General features: G+C 43.1%; 1 protein-coding gene across 3 annotated transcripts in view; it reads left to right on the forward strand.

Moving 5' to 3' along the window:
- Nucleotides 1-19,338, forward strand: part of LOC115167621 (low-density lipoprotein receptor-related protein 4) — a 233,644-nt gene that overhangs the window by 127,933 nt on the left and 86,373 nt on the right. For all 3 annotated transcript variants that reach the window (XM_029722210.1, XM_029722211.1, XM_029722212.1), the window contains exon 3: nt 17,241-17,357. In XM_029722210.1, the coding sequence (XP_029578070.1) occupies nt 17,241-17,357 (117 nt within the window). The remainder of the gene's footprint in view (nt 1-17,240; nt 17,358-19,338) is intronic.

The following is a 19,338-nucleotide window of genomic DNA, read 5'->3' on the forward strand; positions in this document are numbered from 1 at the left end:
GTTTCAGCTGGACTTTCACCTAATCAAAGAATTAGCTCAACAGGAGAAGCTCTCCCTTGAGAAAGATACCCCCACCCCGAGCGGATCAGACCAGACCTCTTGATTATATAACCCCACAGATGAGCAACCCCAAGCGGAAAGTCATCCAACACCGAGTACTACTCCCTCATTGAAATGAAGGATGAATTCACCCAGCTGGAGATAAGGCAGGTGGAGCTGGAACAGCAGGTGATTACACTCCAGTCAACACAGACCCAGACAACAGTCAAGCACAACAACACCCCTTTAACCAGACCCGGAGAGCTGGAGGTGGAGAGAGACATATATGCACTCTGGACTGTGGTGAGACAACTTCAACAGGATAAAAAGCAGGAGCAGGAGAAGAACCGAGCACTAGAGAGGATCAGACTGCTGGAGGAGAGGGTGAGGGGGATGGCGTGTGACAGAGAACAACCTACTAGAGAGGTGGCCACCCCCACAGAGATGCCAGCAGAACAGCCCACTTCAGCTCCCGACAAAAGTCTCGACAGCTCCTGACAAAAGTCTCGACACCACAGCAGAACAGTCCACCCTAGACCCTGATCATAGCATCGACATCACAGTGGGACAGAGAAATGAAGAACCCCAAGCCCAGGGGATCTCACCCCCTGTGAGCACTCAAGGGAGTGATTGATAAAGCTTCTTCTACTTTACCCAATGCACAAGTGTTTATATCCACCCTGCTACCATGAAAATATTTCCACCCTGCTACCATACAGTAAACGCAAGTATTTCCAGTGACTGTTCCTCAAAACCAAATGTTTACCTGGCCCACCACTCCACCCAGGTCCACCTATTCAAGGCAGCTGTGCCCACCTTCGCCCGGACCCTAAAGGACATCGCTCTCAAGTGCAGCCCTAACAATTCACACAGGAGCAACAGATCAATAGACACCCCGCCCAGACCAGCGATACACTCCCAGACCTGCGGGACCCCATTTCCCCCCCCCCCCCCCCCTCCCCGGACCTACACATAGAGGACCCTCGCCGAGAGGACCTACATCCAGACCACAACACCACCAGCCACATTCACACCCCCAACCAATCAACACCCTCCAAGTCAACCATGCCCACACCCCATTTATGCCCCCTCAGATCAGACCTATGCCCCTCCTGCCCAGCCCATGCACCCAACCCCCGCAAAGAGGGCCTCAACATGGAAATCACACATACACCCAGGCCGTGAGCAGGCAAACAGGCCCAACCCCCACTCTTGCACTAGCCCAAGCCAATGGCATGTACCAGATGCTCAGCAGGCTCTGCTCACACTTACTGGTCTGAGGCCAAATCACAAGACCAACAACATTGGACACTTTATGGACACAAAGCCTTCACTATCTCATCCTGGAATATCCAAGGCCTGAGGTCATCTGCCTTTGGCCTAAAGAGCAGGAACCTGGACTTCATAAAATAAATCGGAAATACAGACATGCTACAAGAAATATGGTATAGAGGAGACAGACCCACTGGTTGCTCTCTAGGTTACAGAGAGCTAGTAGTCCCATCCACCAAACGACCAGATGTGAAACAGGGAAGAGATTCAGTGGGTATGCTAGCGTGGTATAGAGCAGACCTAACCCACTCTATTAAATTAGTCAAAACAGGGACATTTTACATCTGGCGAGAAATTAATAAGGAAATGATCTCAACAGACATAAATGTCCCCTGTGTGCTACCTATATCCCCCCCAATAGATTCCCCATACTTTAATGAAGACAACTTCTCCATCCTGGAGGGGGAACTCAATAATTTCCAGGCCCAGGGACATATACTAGTCTGTGGCGACCTAAATGCCAGAACCGGACAAGAACCTGACACCCTCAACACATAGGGGGACAAACACCTGCCTGGAGGTGACAGCATTCCCTCCCCCATATGCCCCCTAGGCACAAAGGCACAACTATGACAACATAACCAACAAAAACGGGTCATAACTCCTGCAGCTCTGTCGCACACTGGGTATGTACATCAATGGTAGGCTTCGAGGGGACTCTTATGGTAGGTACACCCATAGCTTATCTCTTGGCAGTAGTACTGTAGACTACTTTATCACTGACCTCAACCCAGAGTCTCTCAGAGCGTTCACAGTCAGCCCACTGACACCCTATCAGATCACAGCAAAATCACCGTCTACTTGAACAGAGCAATGCTCAATCATGAGGCATCAAAGCCAAAGGAACTGAGTAATATTAAGAAATGCCATAGATGGAGGGAATGTAGTGTGGAAACCTACCAAAAAACAATTAGGCAATAACAAATCCAATCCCTTTTAGACAACTTCCCGGACAAAACGTTCCACTGTAATAGTGAAGGTGTAAACTTGGCAGTAGAAAATCTTAACAGTATATTTGACCTCTTAGCTTCCCAATCAAATCTAAAAATGTCAATCAGAAAACCGAAGAAAATGAACAACAATGGGAAATGGTTTGATGAAGAATGCAATAACCTAAGAAAGAAATTGAGAAACCTATCCAACCAAAAACATAGAGACCCAGAAAACCTGAGTCTACGCCTTCACTATAGGGAATCACTAAAACAATATAGAAATACACTACGGAAAAAGAAGGAACAGCACGTCAGAAATCAGCTCAATGTAAAGAAGAATCCATACACTCCAACCACTTGTAGGAAAATTGGAAAACTCTAAACAAACAACAACACGAAGAATTATCTATCCAAAATGGAGATGTATGGGTAAACCACTTCTCCAATCTTTTTGGCTCTATAACAAAGAACATATACATGATCAAATACAAATCTTAGAATCAACTATTAAAGACTACCAGAACCCACTGGATTTTCCAATTACCTTGAATGAACTACAGGACAAAATAAAAACCCTCCAACCCAAAAAGGCCTGTGGTGTTTATGGTACAGACAACAAATTCCAATTGGCTATACTAAAACTCTTTAACATCATTCTTAGTTCTGGCATCTTCCCCAATATTTGGAACCAAGGACTGATGACTCCAATCCACAAAAGTGGAGACAAATTTGACCCCAATACCTACCATGGGATATGTCAATCAATCAAATGTATTTAAAGCCCTTCTTACATTAGCTAATGTCACAAAGTGATGTACAGAAACCCAGCCTAAAACCCCAAACAGCAAGCAATGCAGGTGTAGAAGCACAGTGGCTAGGAAAAACTCTCTAGAAAGGCCAGAACCTAGGAAGAAGCCTAGAGAGGAACCAGGCTATGAGGGGTAGCCAGTCCTCTTCTGGCTATGCCGGGTGGAGATTATAACAGAACATGGCCAAGATGTTCATAGATGACCAGCAGGGTCAAATAATAATAATAATCACAGTAGTTCTAGAGGGTGCAACAGGTCAGCACCTCAGGAGTAAATGTCAGTTGGCTTTTCATAGGCGATCATTCAGAGTATCTCTACCGCTCCTGCTGTCTCTAGAGAGTTAAAAATAGCAGGTCTGGGACAGGTAGCACATCCGGTGAACAGGTCAGGGTTCCATAGCCGCAGGCGGAACAGTTGAAACTGGAGCAGCAGCGTGACCAGGTGGACTGGGGACAGCAAGTAGTCATCAGGCCAGGTAGTCCTGAGGCATGGTCCTAGGGCTCAGGTCATCCAAGAGAGAGAGAAAGAAAGAGAAAAAAAGAGAGCATATCAGAGAGAGCATACTTAAATTCACAAAGGACACCAGATAGACAGGAGAAATACTCCAGATATAACAGACTGACCCTAGCCCCCCGACACATAAACTATTGCAGCATATATGCTGGAGGCTGAGACAGGAGGGGTCGGGAGACACTGTGGCCCTCGTTCGACGATCCCCCCCCGGACAGGGCCAAACAGGCAGGATATAACCCCACCCACTTTGACAAATCACAGCCCCCACACCACTAGAGGGATATCTTCAACCATCAACTTACCATCCTTAGACAAGGTCGAGTATAGCCCACAAAGATCTCCCCCACGGCACAACCCAAGAGGGGGTGCCAACCGGACAGGAAGACCACGTCAGTGACTCAACACACTCAAGTGACGCACCCCTCTTAGGGATGGTATGGAAGAACACCAGTAAGCTAGTGACTCAGCCCCTGTAATAGGGTTTGAGGCAGAGAATCGCTGTGGAGAGAGGGGAACCGGCCAGGCAGACACAGCAAGGGCGGTACGTTGCTCCAGTGCCTTTCCGTTCACCTTCACACTCCTGGGCCAGACTACACTCAATCATAGGACCTACTGAAGAGATGAGTCTTCGATAAAGACTTAAAGGTTGAGGCCGAGTCTGCGTCTCTCACATGGATAGGCAGACCATTCCATACAAATTGAGCTTTATAGGAGAAAGTCCTGCCTCCAGCTGTTTGCTTAGAAATTCTAGGGACAGTAAGGAGGCCTGCGTCTTGTGACCAAAGCGTACGTGTAGGTATGTACAGAAGGACCAAAACAGAAAGATAACAGCAACTTTGGGAAAATACTCTGCATTATCATTAACAGCAGACTCGTACATTTCCTCAGTGAAAACAATGTACTGAGCAAATGTCAAATTGGCTTTTTACCAAATTATCATACAATAGACCACGTATTCACCCTGCACACCCTAACTGACAAACAAACAAACAAACCAAAACAAAGGCAAAGTCTTATCATGCTTTGTTGATTTCAAAGAAGCGTTCGACTCAATTTGGCGTGATGGTCTGCTATACAAATTGATGGAAATGGAAAGTGGTGTTGGGGGAAAAACAGGACATTATAAAATCCATGTACACAAACAACAAGTGTGTTGTTAAAATAGGCATAAAGCACACACGTCTAACTACAGGGCCGTGGGGTGAGCTTAAGCCCCACCCTCTTCAACATACAGTTCAAGTTGGAAGTTTACATACACTTAGGTTGGAGTCATTAAAACTAGTTTTTAAACCACTCCACAAATTTCTTGTTAACAAACTATAGTATTGGCAAGTCGATTAGGACATCTACTTTGTGCATGACACAAGTCATTTTTCCAACAATTGTTCACAGACAGATAATTTTTATTTAGTTTATTTATTTTTATTTCACCTTTATTTAACCAGGTAGGCTAGTTGAGAACAAGTTCTCATTTGCAACTGCGACCTAGCCAAGATAAAGCATAGCATTTCGACACATACAACAACAGAGTTACACATGGAATAAACAAAACATACAGTCAACAATACAGTAGAAAAAAAGAAAACAAAAAGTCTATATACAGTGAGTGCAAATGAGGTAAGATAAGGGAGTTAAGGCAATAAATAGGCCATGGTGGCGAAGTAATTACACTAGCAATTAAACACTGGAATGGTATATGTGCAGAAGATGAATGTGCAAGTAGAGATACTGGGGTGCAAAAGGAGCAAGATAAATACAGTATTGGGATGAGGTAGTTGGATGGCCTGTTTACTGATGGGCTATTTACAGGTGCAGTGATCTGTGAGCTGCTCAGACAGCTGGTGCTTAAAGTTAGTGAGGGAGATATGTCTCCAGCTTCAGTGATTTTTGCAGTTCGTTCCAGTCATTGGCAGCAGAGAACTGGAAGGAAAGACGACCAAAGGAGGAATTGGCTTTGGGGGTGACCAGTGAGATATACCTGCTAGTGCGCGTGCTACGGGTGGGTGCTGCTATGGTGACCAGTGAGCTGAGATAAGGCGGGGCTTTACCTAGCAGAGACTTGTAGCTGACCTGGAGCCAGTGGGTTTGGCGACAAGTATGAAGCGAGGGCCAGCCAACGAGACCGAACAGGTCGCAGTGGTGGGTAGTATATGGGGCTTTGGTGACAAAATGGATGGCACTGTGATAGACTGCATCCAATTTGTTGAGTAGAGTGTTGGAGGCAATTTTATAAATTACATTGCCGAAGTCGAGGGTCGGTAGGATGGTCAGTTTTACGAGGGTATGTTTGGCAGCATGAGTAAAGGATGCTTTGTTGCGAAATAGGAAGCCGATTCTAGATTTCATTTAGGAGATTGGAGATGCTTAATGTGAGTCTGGAAGGAGAGTTTACAGTCTAACCAGACACCTACCGTAATTTCCGGACTATTAAGCATGTCCCAGTTTAGGTCACCTAGTAGCACAAGCTCCTAGTAGCACGAACTTCACTTATAATTCACTGTATCACAATTCCAGTGGGTCAGAAGATTACATACACTAAGTTGACTGTGCTTTTAAATAGCTTGGAAAATTCCATAAAATGATATAATGGCTTTAGAAGCTTCTGATAGACTAATTGACATTTGTGTCAATTGGAGGTGTACTTGTGGATGTATTTCAAGGCCTACCTTCAAACTCAGTGCCTCTTTGCTTGACATCATGGGAAAATGAAAAGAAATCAGCCAAGACATCAGAAAAAATATTGTAGACCTCCACAAGTCTGGTTCATCCTTGGGAACAATTTCCAAATGCCTGAAGGTACCACGTTCATCTGTGCAAACAATAGTATACAAGTACAAACACCATGGGACCACACAGCCATCATACCGCTCAGGAAGGAGACGCGTTCTGTCTCCTAGAGATGAATATACTTTGGTGCGAAAAGTGCAAATCAATCCCAGAAGAACAGCAAAGGATCTTGTGAAGATGCTGGAGGAAACAAGTACAAAAGTATCTATATCCACAGTAAAACGAGTCCTATGTCGACATAAACTGAAAGGCCGCTCAACAAGGAAGAAGCCACTGCTCCAAAACCGCCATAAAAAAGCCAGACTACGGTTTGCAACTGCACATGAAGACAAAGATCGTACTTTTGTCCTCTGGTCTGATGAAACAAAAATAGAACTGTTTGGCCATAATGGCCATCGTTATGTTTGGAGGAAAAAGTGGGAAGCTTGCAAGACGAAGAACACCATTCCAACCGTGAAGCACGGGGGTGGCAGCATCATGTTGTGGGGTTGCTTTGCTGCAGGAGGGACTGGTGCACTTCACAAAATAGATGGCATCATGAGGCAGGAAGATTATGTGGACATAATGAAGCAACATCTCAAGACATCAGTCAGGAAGTTAAAGCTTGGTCGCAAATGGGTCGCCCAAATGGACAATGACCCCAAGCATTTTTCAAAAGTTGTGGCAAAATACTTAAGGACAACAAAGTCAAGGTATTGGAGTGGCCATCACAAAGCCCTGACTTCAATCCTATAGAACATTTGTGGAAAGAACTGAAAAAGCGTGTGAGAGCAAGGAGGCCTACAAACCTGGCTCAGTTACACCAGCTCTGTCATGAGGAATGGACCAAAATTCACCCAACTTATTGTGGGAAGCTTGTGGATCGCTACTCGAAACGTTTGACTCAAGTCAAACAATTTAAAGGCAATGCTACCAAATACTAATTGAGTGTATGTAACCTTCTGACCCACTGGGAATGTGATGAAATAAATAAAAGCTGAAATAAATAATTATCTCTACTTTTATTCTGGCATTTCACATTCTTAAAATCAAGTGGTGATCCTAACTGACCAAAGATAGGGACTTTTTACTAGGATTAAATGTCAGGAATTGTGTAAAACGGAGTTTAAATGTATTTGGCTAAGGTGTATGTAAACTTCCGACTTCAACTGTCTGTCAAAGAATTGGCACGGGCACAAGAACAGTCTGCAGCACCTGGCCTCACCCTACTCTAATCTGATTTCAAATGTCTACTGTTTGCTGTTGATCTGGTGCTACTGTCACCAACCAAGGAGGGCCTACAGCAGCACCTAGATCTTCTGCACAGATTCTGTCAGACCTGGGCCCTGACAGTAAATCTCAGTAAGACCAAAATAATGATGTTCCAAATAAGGTCCTGTCGCCAGGACCACAAATACAAATTCCATATAGAAACCGTTGCCCTAGAGCACACAAAAAACTATAACATCAGCGCCATAGCTAACTTCCACAAAGCTGTGAACGATCTGAGAGACAAGGCTTGAAGGGCATTCTATGCCATCAAAAGGAACATAAAATTTGACATACCAATTGGGATCTGGCTAAAAAAATACTTGAATCAGTAATAGAACCCATTGCCCTTTATGGTTGTGAGGTCTGGGGTCCGCTCACCAACCAAGAATTCACGAAATGGGACAAACACCAAATTGAGACTCTGCATGAAGAATTCTGCAAAAATATCCTCTGTGTACAACGTAAAACACCAAATAATGCATGCAGAGCAGAATTAGGCCGATACCCGCTAATTATCAAAATTCAGAAAAGAGACGTTAAATTCTACAACCACCTAAAAGGAAGCGATTCCCAAACCTTCCATAACAAAGCCATCACCTGGAGAAGAGCCCCCTTAGCAAGCTGGTCCTGGGGCTCTGTTCACAAACACAAACAGACCCCATGGAGCCCCAGGTCAGCAACACAATTAGACCCAACGAAATCATGAGAAAACAAATAGATAATTACTTGACACATTGGAAAGAATTAACAAAAAAACAGAGCAAACTAGAATGCTATTTGTCCCTAAACAGAGAGTGCACAGTGGCAGAATACCTGACCACTGTGACTGACCCAAACTTAAGGAAAGCTTTGACTATGTACAGACTCAGTGAGCATAGCCTTGCTTTTGAGAATGGCCACCATAGGCAGACCAGGCTCTCAAGAGAAGACAGGCTATGTACACACTGCCCACAAAATGAGGTTGAAACTGAGCTACACTTCCTAACCTCCTGCCAAATGTATGACCATATTAGAGAGACATATTTCCCTCAGATTACACAGACCCACAAAGAATTCTAAAACAAATCCATAAACTCCAATATCTACTGGGTGAAATACCACAGTGTGCCATCACAGCTCCAAGATGTGTGACCTGTTGCTACAAGAAAAAGGCAACCAGTGAAGAACAAACACCAGTGTAAATACAACCCATATTTAAGATTATTTATTTTCCCTTTTGTACTTTAACCATTTGTACATCGTTACAACACTGTATATATACATAATATGACATTTGTAATGTATTTTTTCCTTTGGAACCTCTGTGTGTAATGTTTACTGTTCATTTTATTTTTTATTTCAATTTTGTGTGTTATCTACTTCACTTGCTTTGGCAATGTTAACATATGTTTCCCATGCCAATAAAGCCCCTTGAATTGAATTGAGAGAGTACATCGTTACAACACTGTGCATAGCCAATAATATAACATTCTACTTTGAGTGGAATGTTTACTGATAGTTTTTTGCCCTTTTGCCAAAGCAAATAGAATAGACAATAAACAATATAAACATGTGCTTCCCATGCCAATAAAGCCCATTGAATTGAATTGAATTGAATTAAGAGAGACGGTTATCAAGAAGGAGAGTGAGAGAGGGCTTGTATGTGTGAGACAGAGAAAGCGAGAAGGGGAGTTTGAGAGAGCGAGAGAGAGTTTGTTTGAGGAAGAGAGAGAGCAAGTCGGAGGCAAAGAGACCGTCCCTGCAGGTATTCTGAAGGTGAGCCAGCCACCTGAGATGACCTATAAATCTCTACTAGAGTGAGTTCATGACACAGATGTGCTATGTGTGTAAGTGTCCATTACATTTGCCAATACTCAAAGTAAATGATGTTCTCTCCATACATAAAATAGGTATAGGTAAATAGTATAGTAGTTACAATGTGATTGAAAAGCCACATTTTTCTTCAGACAGTATATTGGTCCCATTAGGGGTACTTGATGTAGCTCTGTTCCAGCAAAGGAGAGCCCATTAACTTTGCTCCTCCAAGGCACCAAAAACCTCCCACATTCATCTCATAAAACGTCCCCCTCTTCCTTAGGAGAGGGGGAGAGAGGGGGTGGAGATCGAGAAAGAGAGACTCTTGTACACACCTTTCCTCTTTATCTACAGTATTTCTCTCTCGCTCTCACTCACCCACACCATAAACCAAGTGGCCCGTGTGTTTGCACGTGTGTGCATAATGGTGATGGGAATGGCAGGTGTGTGGGAACACTGGTTGGAATGTGAGTTTGAATCCTGTGGCTCTGCCAGGAATAGCCTTGGGAAAGGCAAAGTCAGAGTGTGTGGCTTACACTCTGACACCCTGGGAGATATGGTGAAGTTGAAGCACGTTCTGCTTCTTAGACCTTGGAGAGAGATGAGCAAAAGTGGATTTGTGTGTGCATGTGCCTGTGCGCGCTTGGAATGCAGTGGGATGAGAGGAGCTGAGCAGGCATCGAAGCATTAGGAGGAGACCTCATCAACTCCCAACTGATCCATCTGATACCACAGCCAAGACATGCAGTGTGTGTGTGTGTGTTAGATTTCTCAACTGTGTGTGTGCAGTAATGTAATGGTAAAAAATAGGTGGGTAAATGTTGTTTGCCATCTGCGGAGAGTAAAGTAACACTCTATATACTTTCAATGCTTATTTCTGCAAACAGTGGGATAAACGTTCACGCAAAATAGGAACGTTGCGTAAGCGCAGTTTGTGTGCATTTACCCTCCACTACAACATTCTTTGTGTGTGATTGCTCATGTGTGTGTTTGTGTGAGCACAAATGTTTTTTATACTTTATGGCGACGTGTTTCTTGGTTTAATTTATGCTTGTGGGTGCCCTGCCTGCAAACGTGTGTATTTACACTGTGCTCTCTGTCGCCCAGATCAGTTGAATTATTCAAAGATGTTATATTGAAAACTTTGAAAAGGGAATTCAGTGTTAGGTGCTAGCTCAAAGACTGTGCTAGAGTGCTAATACAAATAATCTCATGGTAGAAGTTGCCCCTAAACACAGCTCTTGGATCAGATTACCCTACACCCTATCCTAACCTTATCCACTAATAAAGGCAAAAAAAGTTTTGTCCCTGTATCAGTGGTTCGGGCAAGTTCTACAAACTCTTGTTAAGACACTAACACACAGCTCTTTACTTCTAAAGTAACTCTTCACTGAACTGTGACTGAACTGTGTTTCATTCTCCACGTCACTGATTCAACTCACTGTAATTGACACTACCACCACTGCACAGATGTGACCACTATTCATCCTATCATTCTGGAGAGACAAGAGCTGGTTCTGGGTAGAGGAGGGAGAAGGGGATTATTGACTAAATACTTGGGATGCACCGATATGACATTTTTGGCCGATACCGATATATATATGTATTTTCCTTGCGGCCTTTTTAAGCATTCTAGTACAGTAATATAGTTTGATCTCACACACACACACACACACACACACACACACACACACACACACACATGGACGCAGCAGTCTAAGGCACTACATCTCAGTGCAAGAGGCATCATTACAGTCCCTGGTTCGAATCCAGGCTGTTTCACATCCGGCCATGATTGGGAGTCCCATAGGGTGGCGCACAATTGGCCCAGCGTCATCTGGGTTTGGCCAGGGTAGGCCGTCATTGTAAATAGAATTTGTTCTTAACTGACTTGCCTAGTTAAATAAAGGCTACAGACAATCCTAGGGTTGCAAAGGGTCGGAACCCTTCCAGAAAATTTTCAATGGGAAGTTAAGCCCAGGAATTTGGGGAATTTTGTTTAAATTCATCAAAAAAGTTAGCTTGTAACAGTGAACCTTTTTTTGTGGGATACACAAGGCAATTCTAGGTCTTGTGGCATATTTTGGTTAAACTATCCCCAATTTGAATTGCAACCCTCTGCATGCACAGTGCACTTTTCCATCACATGTACAGCTGATTCTCAAGATCTTGCACACTAGTGAGATGCTATTGAGCCCACACTACTACACTGCCTGAGCCAAGGACTACATGCTTTCTGGTAAGTTTTGATTACAATACTGGGTAGGGTGAATATATTCTATATGACATAAATACATTATTTTTAGTTAACTAGTAAATAGTAGCCTACAGTAAAGTCTGTTTAAATAATTTCTAACTTGTTAACAATTTCTGCTAGTTAGTTTTTGCTACCATGTGGGTTTTAACTTGCTTGAGCCTGCTAACTGAGGAGTGTTAATTCTCCTGTTTCCATACGTTTCATTTTAAAACATTTATCTTACAATGGAGTTGTTTAATCTAACTGCTTAACTATTTATCTGTTCATGGAATTGTATTTTATTATTAATTCCAATTTTTACTGGAAAATGCCACGGGCACTATCTGATGTGTGGAGACATTTCACTGCAGCTAATGTAGAAGGAAAAGTTGTGTACATTTGCAAATACTGTGCCAATTCATATGTGAAGAATGCAAAAAAGATGCGGAATCATCTGGCCAAGTGCATAAATTTCCCTCGGCGCTCACAACAAACAACCTCTGACAAAAGTCCCTCTACTTCTATTCGAGGTGAAAATGATGAATCGGACACCTTCTCAATAGCAACAGCTCATGGACCTCCTGGAATCAGAAGTTTTTTTGACTCAATGGAGGAACATGGTCAGAGAAATGCTGATGAATATCTTGCTCGAGCTGTGTATGCAGCTGGTTCACCTCTGATGCTCATAGGCAATGTGTATTGGAAGAGAGTTCTGAATGTTCTTTGCCCATCATACACCCCTCTAACCAGACATGCTTTATCTACTCATTTGCTGGATGCAGAGTTCAACAGAGTTCAATGAAGGTCAAGCAAATCATAGAGAAAGCAGACTGTATTGCAAATATCTCTGATGGGTGGTCGAATGTTCATGGGCAATGAATAATTAACTACATCATCTCCACCCCTCAACCAGTATTCTACAAGAGCACAGACACAAGGGACAACACAAACACACTAGTCTCTACATTGCAGATGAGCTGAAGGCAGTCATCAATGACCTTGGATCACAGAAGGTATTTGCACTGGTGTTTGCACTGGTCTAAAGTGGAGGAGTCCTACCCTCACAGCACACCCATTGGCTGTGCTACGCATGCATTGATTCTGCTCCTCAAGGACATCAAGGCACTGAAAACAATGGATACAATCTACAAGAGAGCCAAGGAAATGGTTTGGTATGTGAAGGGTCATCAAGTTATAGCAGCAATCTACCTCAGGCAGAGTTGCAAAGAAAAAGCCAAATCTCAGACTGGCCAATAAAAATAAAATATTAAGATGTGCAAAAGAACACAGACACTGGACAAAGGAACTCTGCCTAGAAGGCCAGCATCCCGGAGTCACCTCTTCACTGATGACGTTGAGACTGGTGTTTGCAGGTACTATTTAATTAAGCTGCCAGTTGAGGACTTGTGAGGCGTCTGTTTCTCAAACTAGACACTCTAATGTACTTGTCCTCTTGCTCAGTTGTGCACCGGGGCCTCCCACTCCTCTTTCTATTCTGGTTAGAGGCAGTTTGTGCTGTTCTATGAAGGGAGTCATACACAGCGTTGTACGAGATCTTCAGTTTCTTGGCAATTTCTTGCACGGAGTAGCCTTCATTTCTCAGAACAAGAACAGACTGACGAGTTTCAGAAAAAAATTCTTTGTTTCTGGCCATTTTGAGTCTGTAATCGAACCCACAAATGCTGATGCTCCAGATACTCAACTAGTCTAATGAAGGCCAGTTGTATTGCTTCTTTAATCAGAACAACAGTTTTCAGCTGTGCTAACATAATTGCAAAAGGGTTTTCTAATGATCAATTAGACTTTTGAAATTATAAACTTGTATTAGCTAACACAACGTGCCATTGGAACACAGGAGTGATGGTTGCTGATAATGGGCCTCTGTACGCCTATGTAGATATTCCATAAAAAATCAGCCGTTTCCAGCTACAATAGTCATTTACAAAATTAACAATGTTTACACAGTATTTCTGATCAATATGATGTTATTTTAATGGACAAAAAAATGTGCTTTTCTTTCAAAAATAGGGACGTTTCTAAGTGACCCCATGCTTTTGAACGGTAGTGTATCTCATCAGCCACCTGGTGGAAGGGACTTTGTGTATCTGAGGCTCTTTCCCCTGTTGCCTCCATTATCCTCCTAATCCCACCAACGTCAGCTGCCCCAGAGCGCAACTCTTCCTTGTTTGGGAACACACACACCAAAGCACGCAACAGGCTGACCAATACAAGGGTTAAAAATTGGTGGCCATCTGGGCAAATTTGAGGCTTTTTGAGCCTGACAACGAGCCATCCTCAACAAGGTTGGAAAGTGACAGTGAAGATGAGGCTTAGTCTGATGTTCAAGAGGTGGACATTGAGGAGGTTCAGGGAGAAGACATGGAAGCCTGAGAGGAAGACAACCAAAGCTTTAGTTTCTTGACTATCATTTTACAGATGTATGTTGAAAACGTTTTTGGGAGATGCGATGGATCATTCAATATACCCTTTCTTTTGTTGTTCAGTGAAATCATCATTAAAGTTCAATTCATAACTATTTTTTTTATTTTAATTTCTAGCATTTGCAGTTATGTCTATTTATGATACGGTAAAGGTTTATGTTTCTGTCTCCATATGATATGAGTAATATGTCCAATGCAAAAAAATATCTACATTTAAATAGTATTAATATTAATTTGCATATATTTCCATTAATTCCCAGATATTCCTGTTTATTCTCATATATTCCCATTAATTCCCAAGGAAAGTTTCCACCTCTGAATATTCCCCAAAATGTGCAACCCTACACACACCACACCACACTGACCAAAAAGTTATTTTGTTGGCATTTAGGTATGTCTCCATTACCAGTAAAACATAATGAAAACCTATTTATTTCACTTACTTTCTGTGCTGTTTTGTTCATTTCTTCAGTCGTTTCATTCTCAACTAGGATTTCATCATACATGTCAAGCCGAAGAGTTTCAGCTCTGTCCGTGGCTTCTTCTGTCGTGGGTCCTCTTCCTCGGTGCGTACTGTCACTCTGTCCGTTTCGTCTTGTCCAGCTGTGTATGTAACATTTCACGTAAACTCTGTTTCTTGTCTGCATCGAAGTAGCGGTCCTTGTACCTAGCATCGAGCATGGGGGGGCAACACAGTAAAGAGGCTCAGAGAGAATGCCACCGAATCGCAGTAAAGAGGCTCAGAGAGAATGCCACCGAATCGCTTGTTCACAGCCTCACGGTCTGTGTTGGCAGTTTTGTTGAGCAGGGGTTTCAATGCCATGACAGAGGGTATCACATCTGCTGCAGACGCTGTTGATGAGCTTATTTCTCGAGTTCGTTGTTCAAATGGCGCTAAGAGTGTGTTCATTTTTCCATCTCTTTAGTTATCATACTCTAATTCCGCTGATTTCAAAACTTGGTCTTCCAGAGTGGAGAGCAACACTAAAAAGCTGCGTTCGACAAGATTACCAACACAGACTGACCATCTCAAATGGACAGACCAATCCGAATTCCTCTCTCGGCATGTCCAGCCCACTCATTATCTCAGCCAATCATGGCTAGTGGGAAGGTTGCTCACTTTTTCTGTGGCTTAACCAACAAGGCTCGTAATTTAAGAGTTGTATTCATATTTACAGATGGCATACAAGTTTGTTAATAAGGCACATGAAAGTTCACATGTTCGAGAAGGCATTTCTGCCAAAAAAACGCATTTTGCAACAAACAAAACATGTTTTACATTCAAACAGTTCTCATGTGAAGCTGCAGGAGTTGTGGCCAGTTTTTGTTGGTTATGTTGTCATAGTTGTGTCTAGGCGGGATATGTGGGGGAGGGAATGTTGTCCCCTCCAGGTAGGTGTTTGTTCCCCTGTGTGCTGAGGGTGTCAGGTTCTTGTCCAGTTCTGGCATTTAGGTCGCCACAGACTTGTACATGTCCCTTCTCCACCCCCTCTAGGATGGAGAAGCTGTCATTGTTAAAGTATGGGATTCTATTGGGGGGATGTAGGTAACACACATGAGGACATTTTTGTCTGTTGAGATAATTTCCTTATTAATTTCTCGCCAGATGTAAAATGTTCCTGTTTTGACTAATTTAATAGAGTGGGTTAGGTCTGCTCTAACCCACTGAGTCTCTTCCCTGTTTCACTCCTGGTAGTTTGGTGGATGAGACTACCAGCTCTCTGTAACCTAGAGGGAAACCAGTGGGTCCATCTCCTTTATACCATGTTTCTTGTAGGATAACAATGTCTGTATTTCCAATTTCTTTTCCTCTCCCTCTCTTTCTCTCTCTCTCTCTTTCTCCTCTCTCTCTCTCTTTCTCCTCTCTCTCTCTCGTTTGCTTTCTTTCTCTTTTTCTCTCTCTGTTAATAATACAGGACCCATACAGGACTATATGGGTCAGTGGGGCTTTCCTCACCCAGTTACTCCATAATGCCTCTGTCACACGCACACACACATAAACACATTATTCATTCATACTTCACTCAGTCAGTTCAGACTTCATAGCTGGCTTCCGCATGGGCTGCTTTACTCAGTGACGTCATGCATTTTTCATGTAGTCCATGTTGGACGGTCAATATGTCATACTTCATATCAACAGGCATGCACGTATGTGTGTTTGTGTGTATATATTAGTGGCCTGAAGGCCCACAAGAAAGATAACTCTTCTGCTTCTTCTTCCTCTTCCTCCCCTTCTCCTTGTGGTAATTTCATTATCTGTTGATGACAAAGAGCCAGTCATTCTGCGATGGGTACAGCGGACTCAGCGGATATGCAGTTAGTGAGGAATGCACTAAGTTTTGGACTCAGGGAATGGACACATAGAATAGGATATGAAGGATAATAAATAACCAACCTCCCCTCCATCCAGTGTATTTCCCTACCATCACCTTGTCTTTGCTTCTTTCCTGTACTTTCTTTTCTCATTCTGTCTCTGTCTTTTAATTGTGTTGCTATATACACTGAGTATACCAAACATTAGGAACACATTCCTAATATTGAGTTGCACCCCTCCCCCCCTTGCCCTCAGAACAGCCTCAATTTGTTGGGGCATGGACTCTACAACGTGTCATGAGCGTTCCACAGGGATGCTGGCCCATGTTGACTCCAGTGCTTCCCACCATTGTGTAAAGTTGGCTGGATGTCCTTTTGTATGGAGGACCATTCCTTATACATACAGGAAACTGTTGAGCGTGAAAAACCCAGCAGCGTTGCAGTTATTGACACATGCCGGTGTGCCTGGCACCTACTACCATACCCCGTTCCAAGCCACTTAAATATATTGTCTTGCCCATTCTCTCTCTGTCTGGCACACATACACAATCCATGTCTCAATTGTCTCAATCCTTCATCTACACTGATTGAAGAGGATTTAACAAGTAACATCAATAAGGGATCCTCGACTGACCAGGTGAATCCTATGTCATGGAAAGAGCAGGGGTTCTTAATGTTTTGTATACTCAGTGTATTGGCTTTGACCATGGGGCCATGTTCGCTATCATGAATTTGTGTGTGTATGCTCGTGCTTTGCTTCGGCTATGTTAATGGCTGGTGTTTTCCTCTGTAGTGCTGCCCACCTGCTCTCCACTGGACTTCCACTGTGACAATGGGAAGTGTATCCGCCGCTCCTGGGTGTGTGATGGGGACAACGACTGTGAGGATGACTCCGACGAACAGGACTGTCGTAAGTCTCACATACACACACACACACACACACACACACACACACACACACACACACACACACACACACAGAAACACACACGCACAATTTCTGTAGGCCGTCATTGTAAATAAGAATTTGTTCTTATTAACTGATTGGCCTAGTTAAATGAAGGTTAAATAAAAAAATAAAACAATTCTACATGCATCCAATTCGGACCTCAGAAATCTTCCTGCTACCATGTGAATGCAGGGAGATATCTGGGGTGAGATACGTGAAAGACATGCACCTGATGCACGTGCACCTGCTTACATATTTGTAGAATATTTTTACTCCAGAAAGGATATGTGTCAACATGCTGACATATCTAAGCCTTTATACTCTGGCATGAACGAATCCACATACTTTCAGAAATGTCTCATATCTGTAGTCATTACCTGATCAATTTATTTATTTATTTTTACCTTTATTTAACTAGGCAAGTCAGTTAAGAACAAATTCTTATTTTCAATGACGGCCTAGGAACAGTGGGTCAACTGCCTTGTTCAGGGGCAGAACGACAGATTTTTACCTTGTCAGCTCGGGGATTCGATCTTGCAACCTTTCGGTTACTAGTCCAGCACTCTAACCACTAGGCTACCTGCCGCCCCAGCAGGTATCCGTATAATAAAAAATGTATAAAAAAAATCAATAGATATCCTTACATGATATGAAATATTCATCCTTGTATGTCTGATAAAAGGGACCGCCCTGTTTGTTATAGACGATGAATACAATGGGTCAAGATTTGGTCGTCAGCGACGGTCCCTCGCAGTCCAGACCCAACGTGTTGGTTTGTGATCCACTTCAAACTGTCAATGCATAAATCATGAATCAATATTGTGTCGATATTGAAAGAAAATATTGTCATTTCACTAACCATACAACCAGGTAGCTACTCTACCTGCTTCCTTCATGACGAGAACAAGCTAGGTAGACAAGTTGCTAGCTAGCCAAGTTACTAAGTTAGCTAGCTAGCTTGTATTAACCTGTAATACAAAATACGGCTAAACTTTTTAAAACGTTAGCTGTCACCACATAGCTTGATAGGGGGTAAAAAAAAATCCCTAAAGGGAAGGCAATGTCATTATTTGTTGGCTAGCTAGGCTACCAGTTAGCCTTTACTGTTGACTAACCCCATTCCGTACAAATTTGGGTAATCGTGGCATTCAAACAAGGCTGCAATGAAAACTAATGGGACTGTAGCGACTGTGTTGGCATCAAAATTCAGGGTGTGAACTATGTTTCTATTCAAGCGTTGATTGACATGGTAATGGCCCGATAGTATTGGAGAAAAGTTGAAAAAACTGACCCCTCTGACGCTGTACGTTAAATTGTGACGTGTCATGACGTAACGTACAGCGAGCATAATGCAATTCATTCTGTGTTGTACAGCCTCTCTCCACCAGGTGTAGCGCTTCACTCAGATTAAAAACAAGAAAGGGCCGGTGTCAGTAAACGTTGGCAAAAAAGCGTAAATTGTTACAAACAAAATAGTTGCAGTCACCAACGCTCTGGTTAACATAAAAACAGCCTAACCAGCTCTGCTAGGGTAAGTAAAATGGTCAATGAGCTGTTCTCTCATTTGTGTCTGGCAGTAGCTAGCAAGCTAGCCAACAACTGCTGTTGTTCGGACAGAACGCTCAGATCAACCCTTACATAGATGGGTGGGCTAAAGCTTAACCTCTCTGGGCCAGTGGGACGCTTGCGTCCCACCTACTCAACAGCCAGTGGAATCCCGTGGCGCGTTATTCAAATACCTTAGAAATGCTATTACTTCAATTTCTCACACATATGACTATTTTACAGCATTTTAAAGACAAGACTCTCGTTAATCTAACCACACTGTCCGATTTCAAAAAGGCTTTACAACGAAAGCAAAACATTAGATTATGTCAGCAGAGTACCCAGCCAGAAATAATCAGACACCCATTTTTCAAGCTAGCATATAATGTCACATAAA

This window comes from Salmo trutta, chromosome 29 (assembly GCF_901001165.1).
Source record: "Salmo trutta chromosome 29, fSalTru1.1, whole genome shotgun sequence".
In the NCBI taxonomy this organism is placed as follows: Eukaryota; Metazoa; Chordata; class Actinopteri; order Salmoniformes; family Salmonidae; genus Salmo; species Salmo trutta.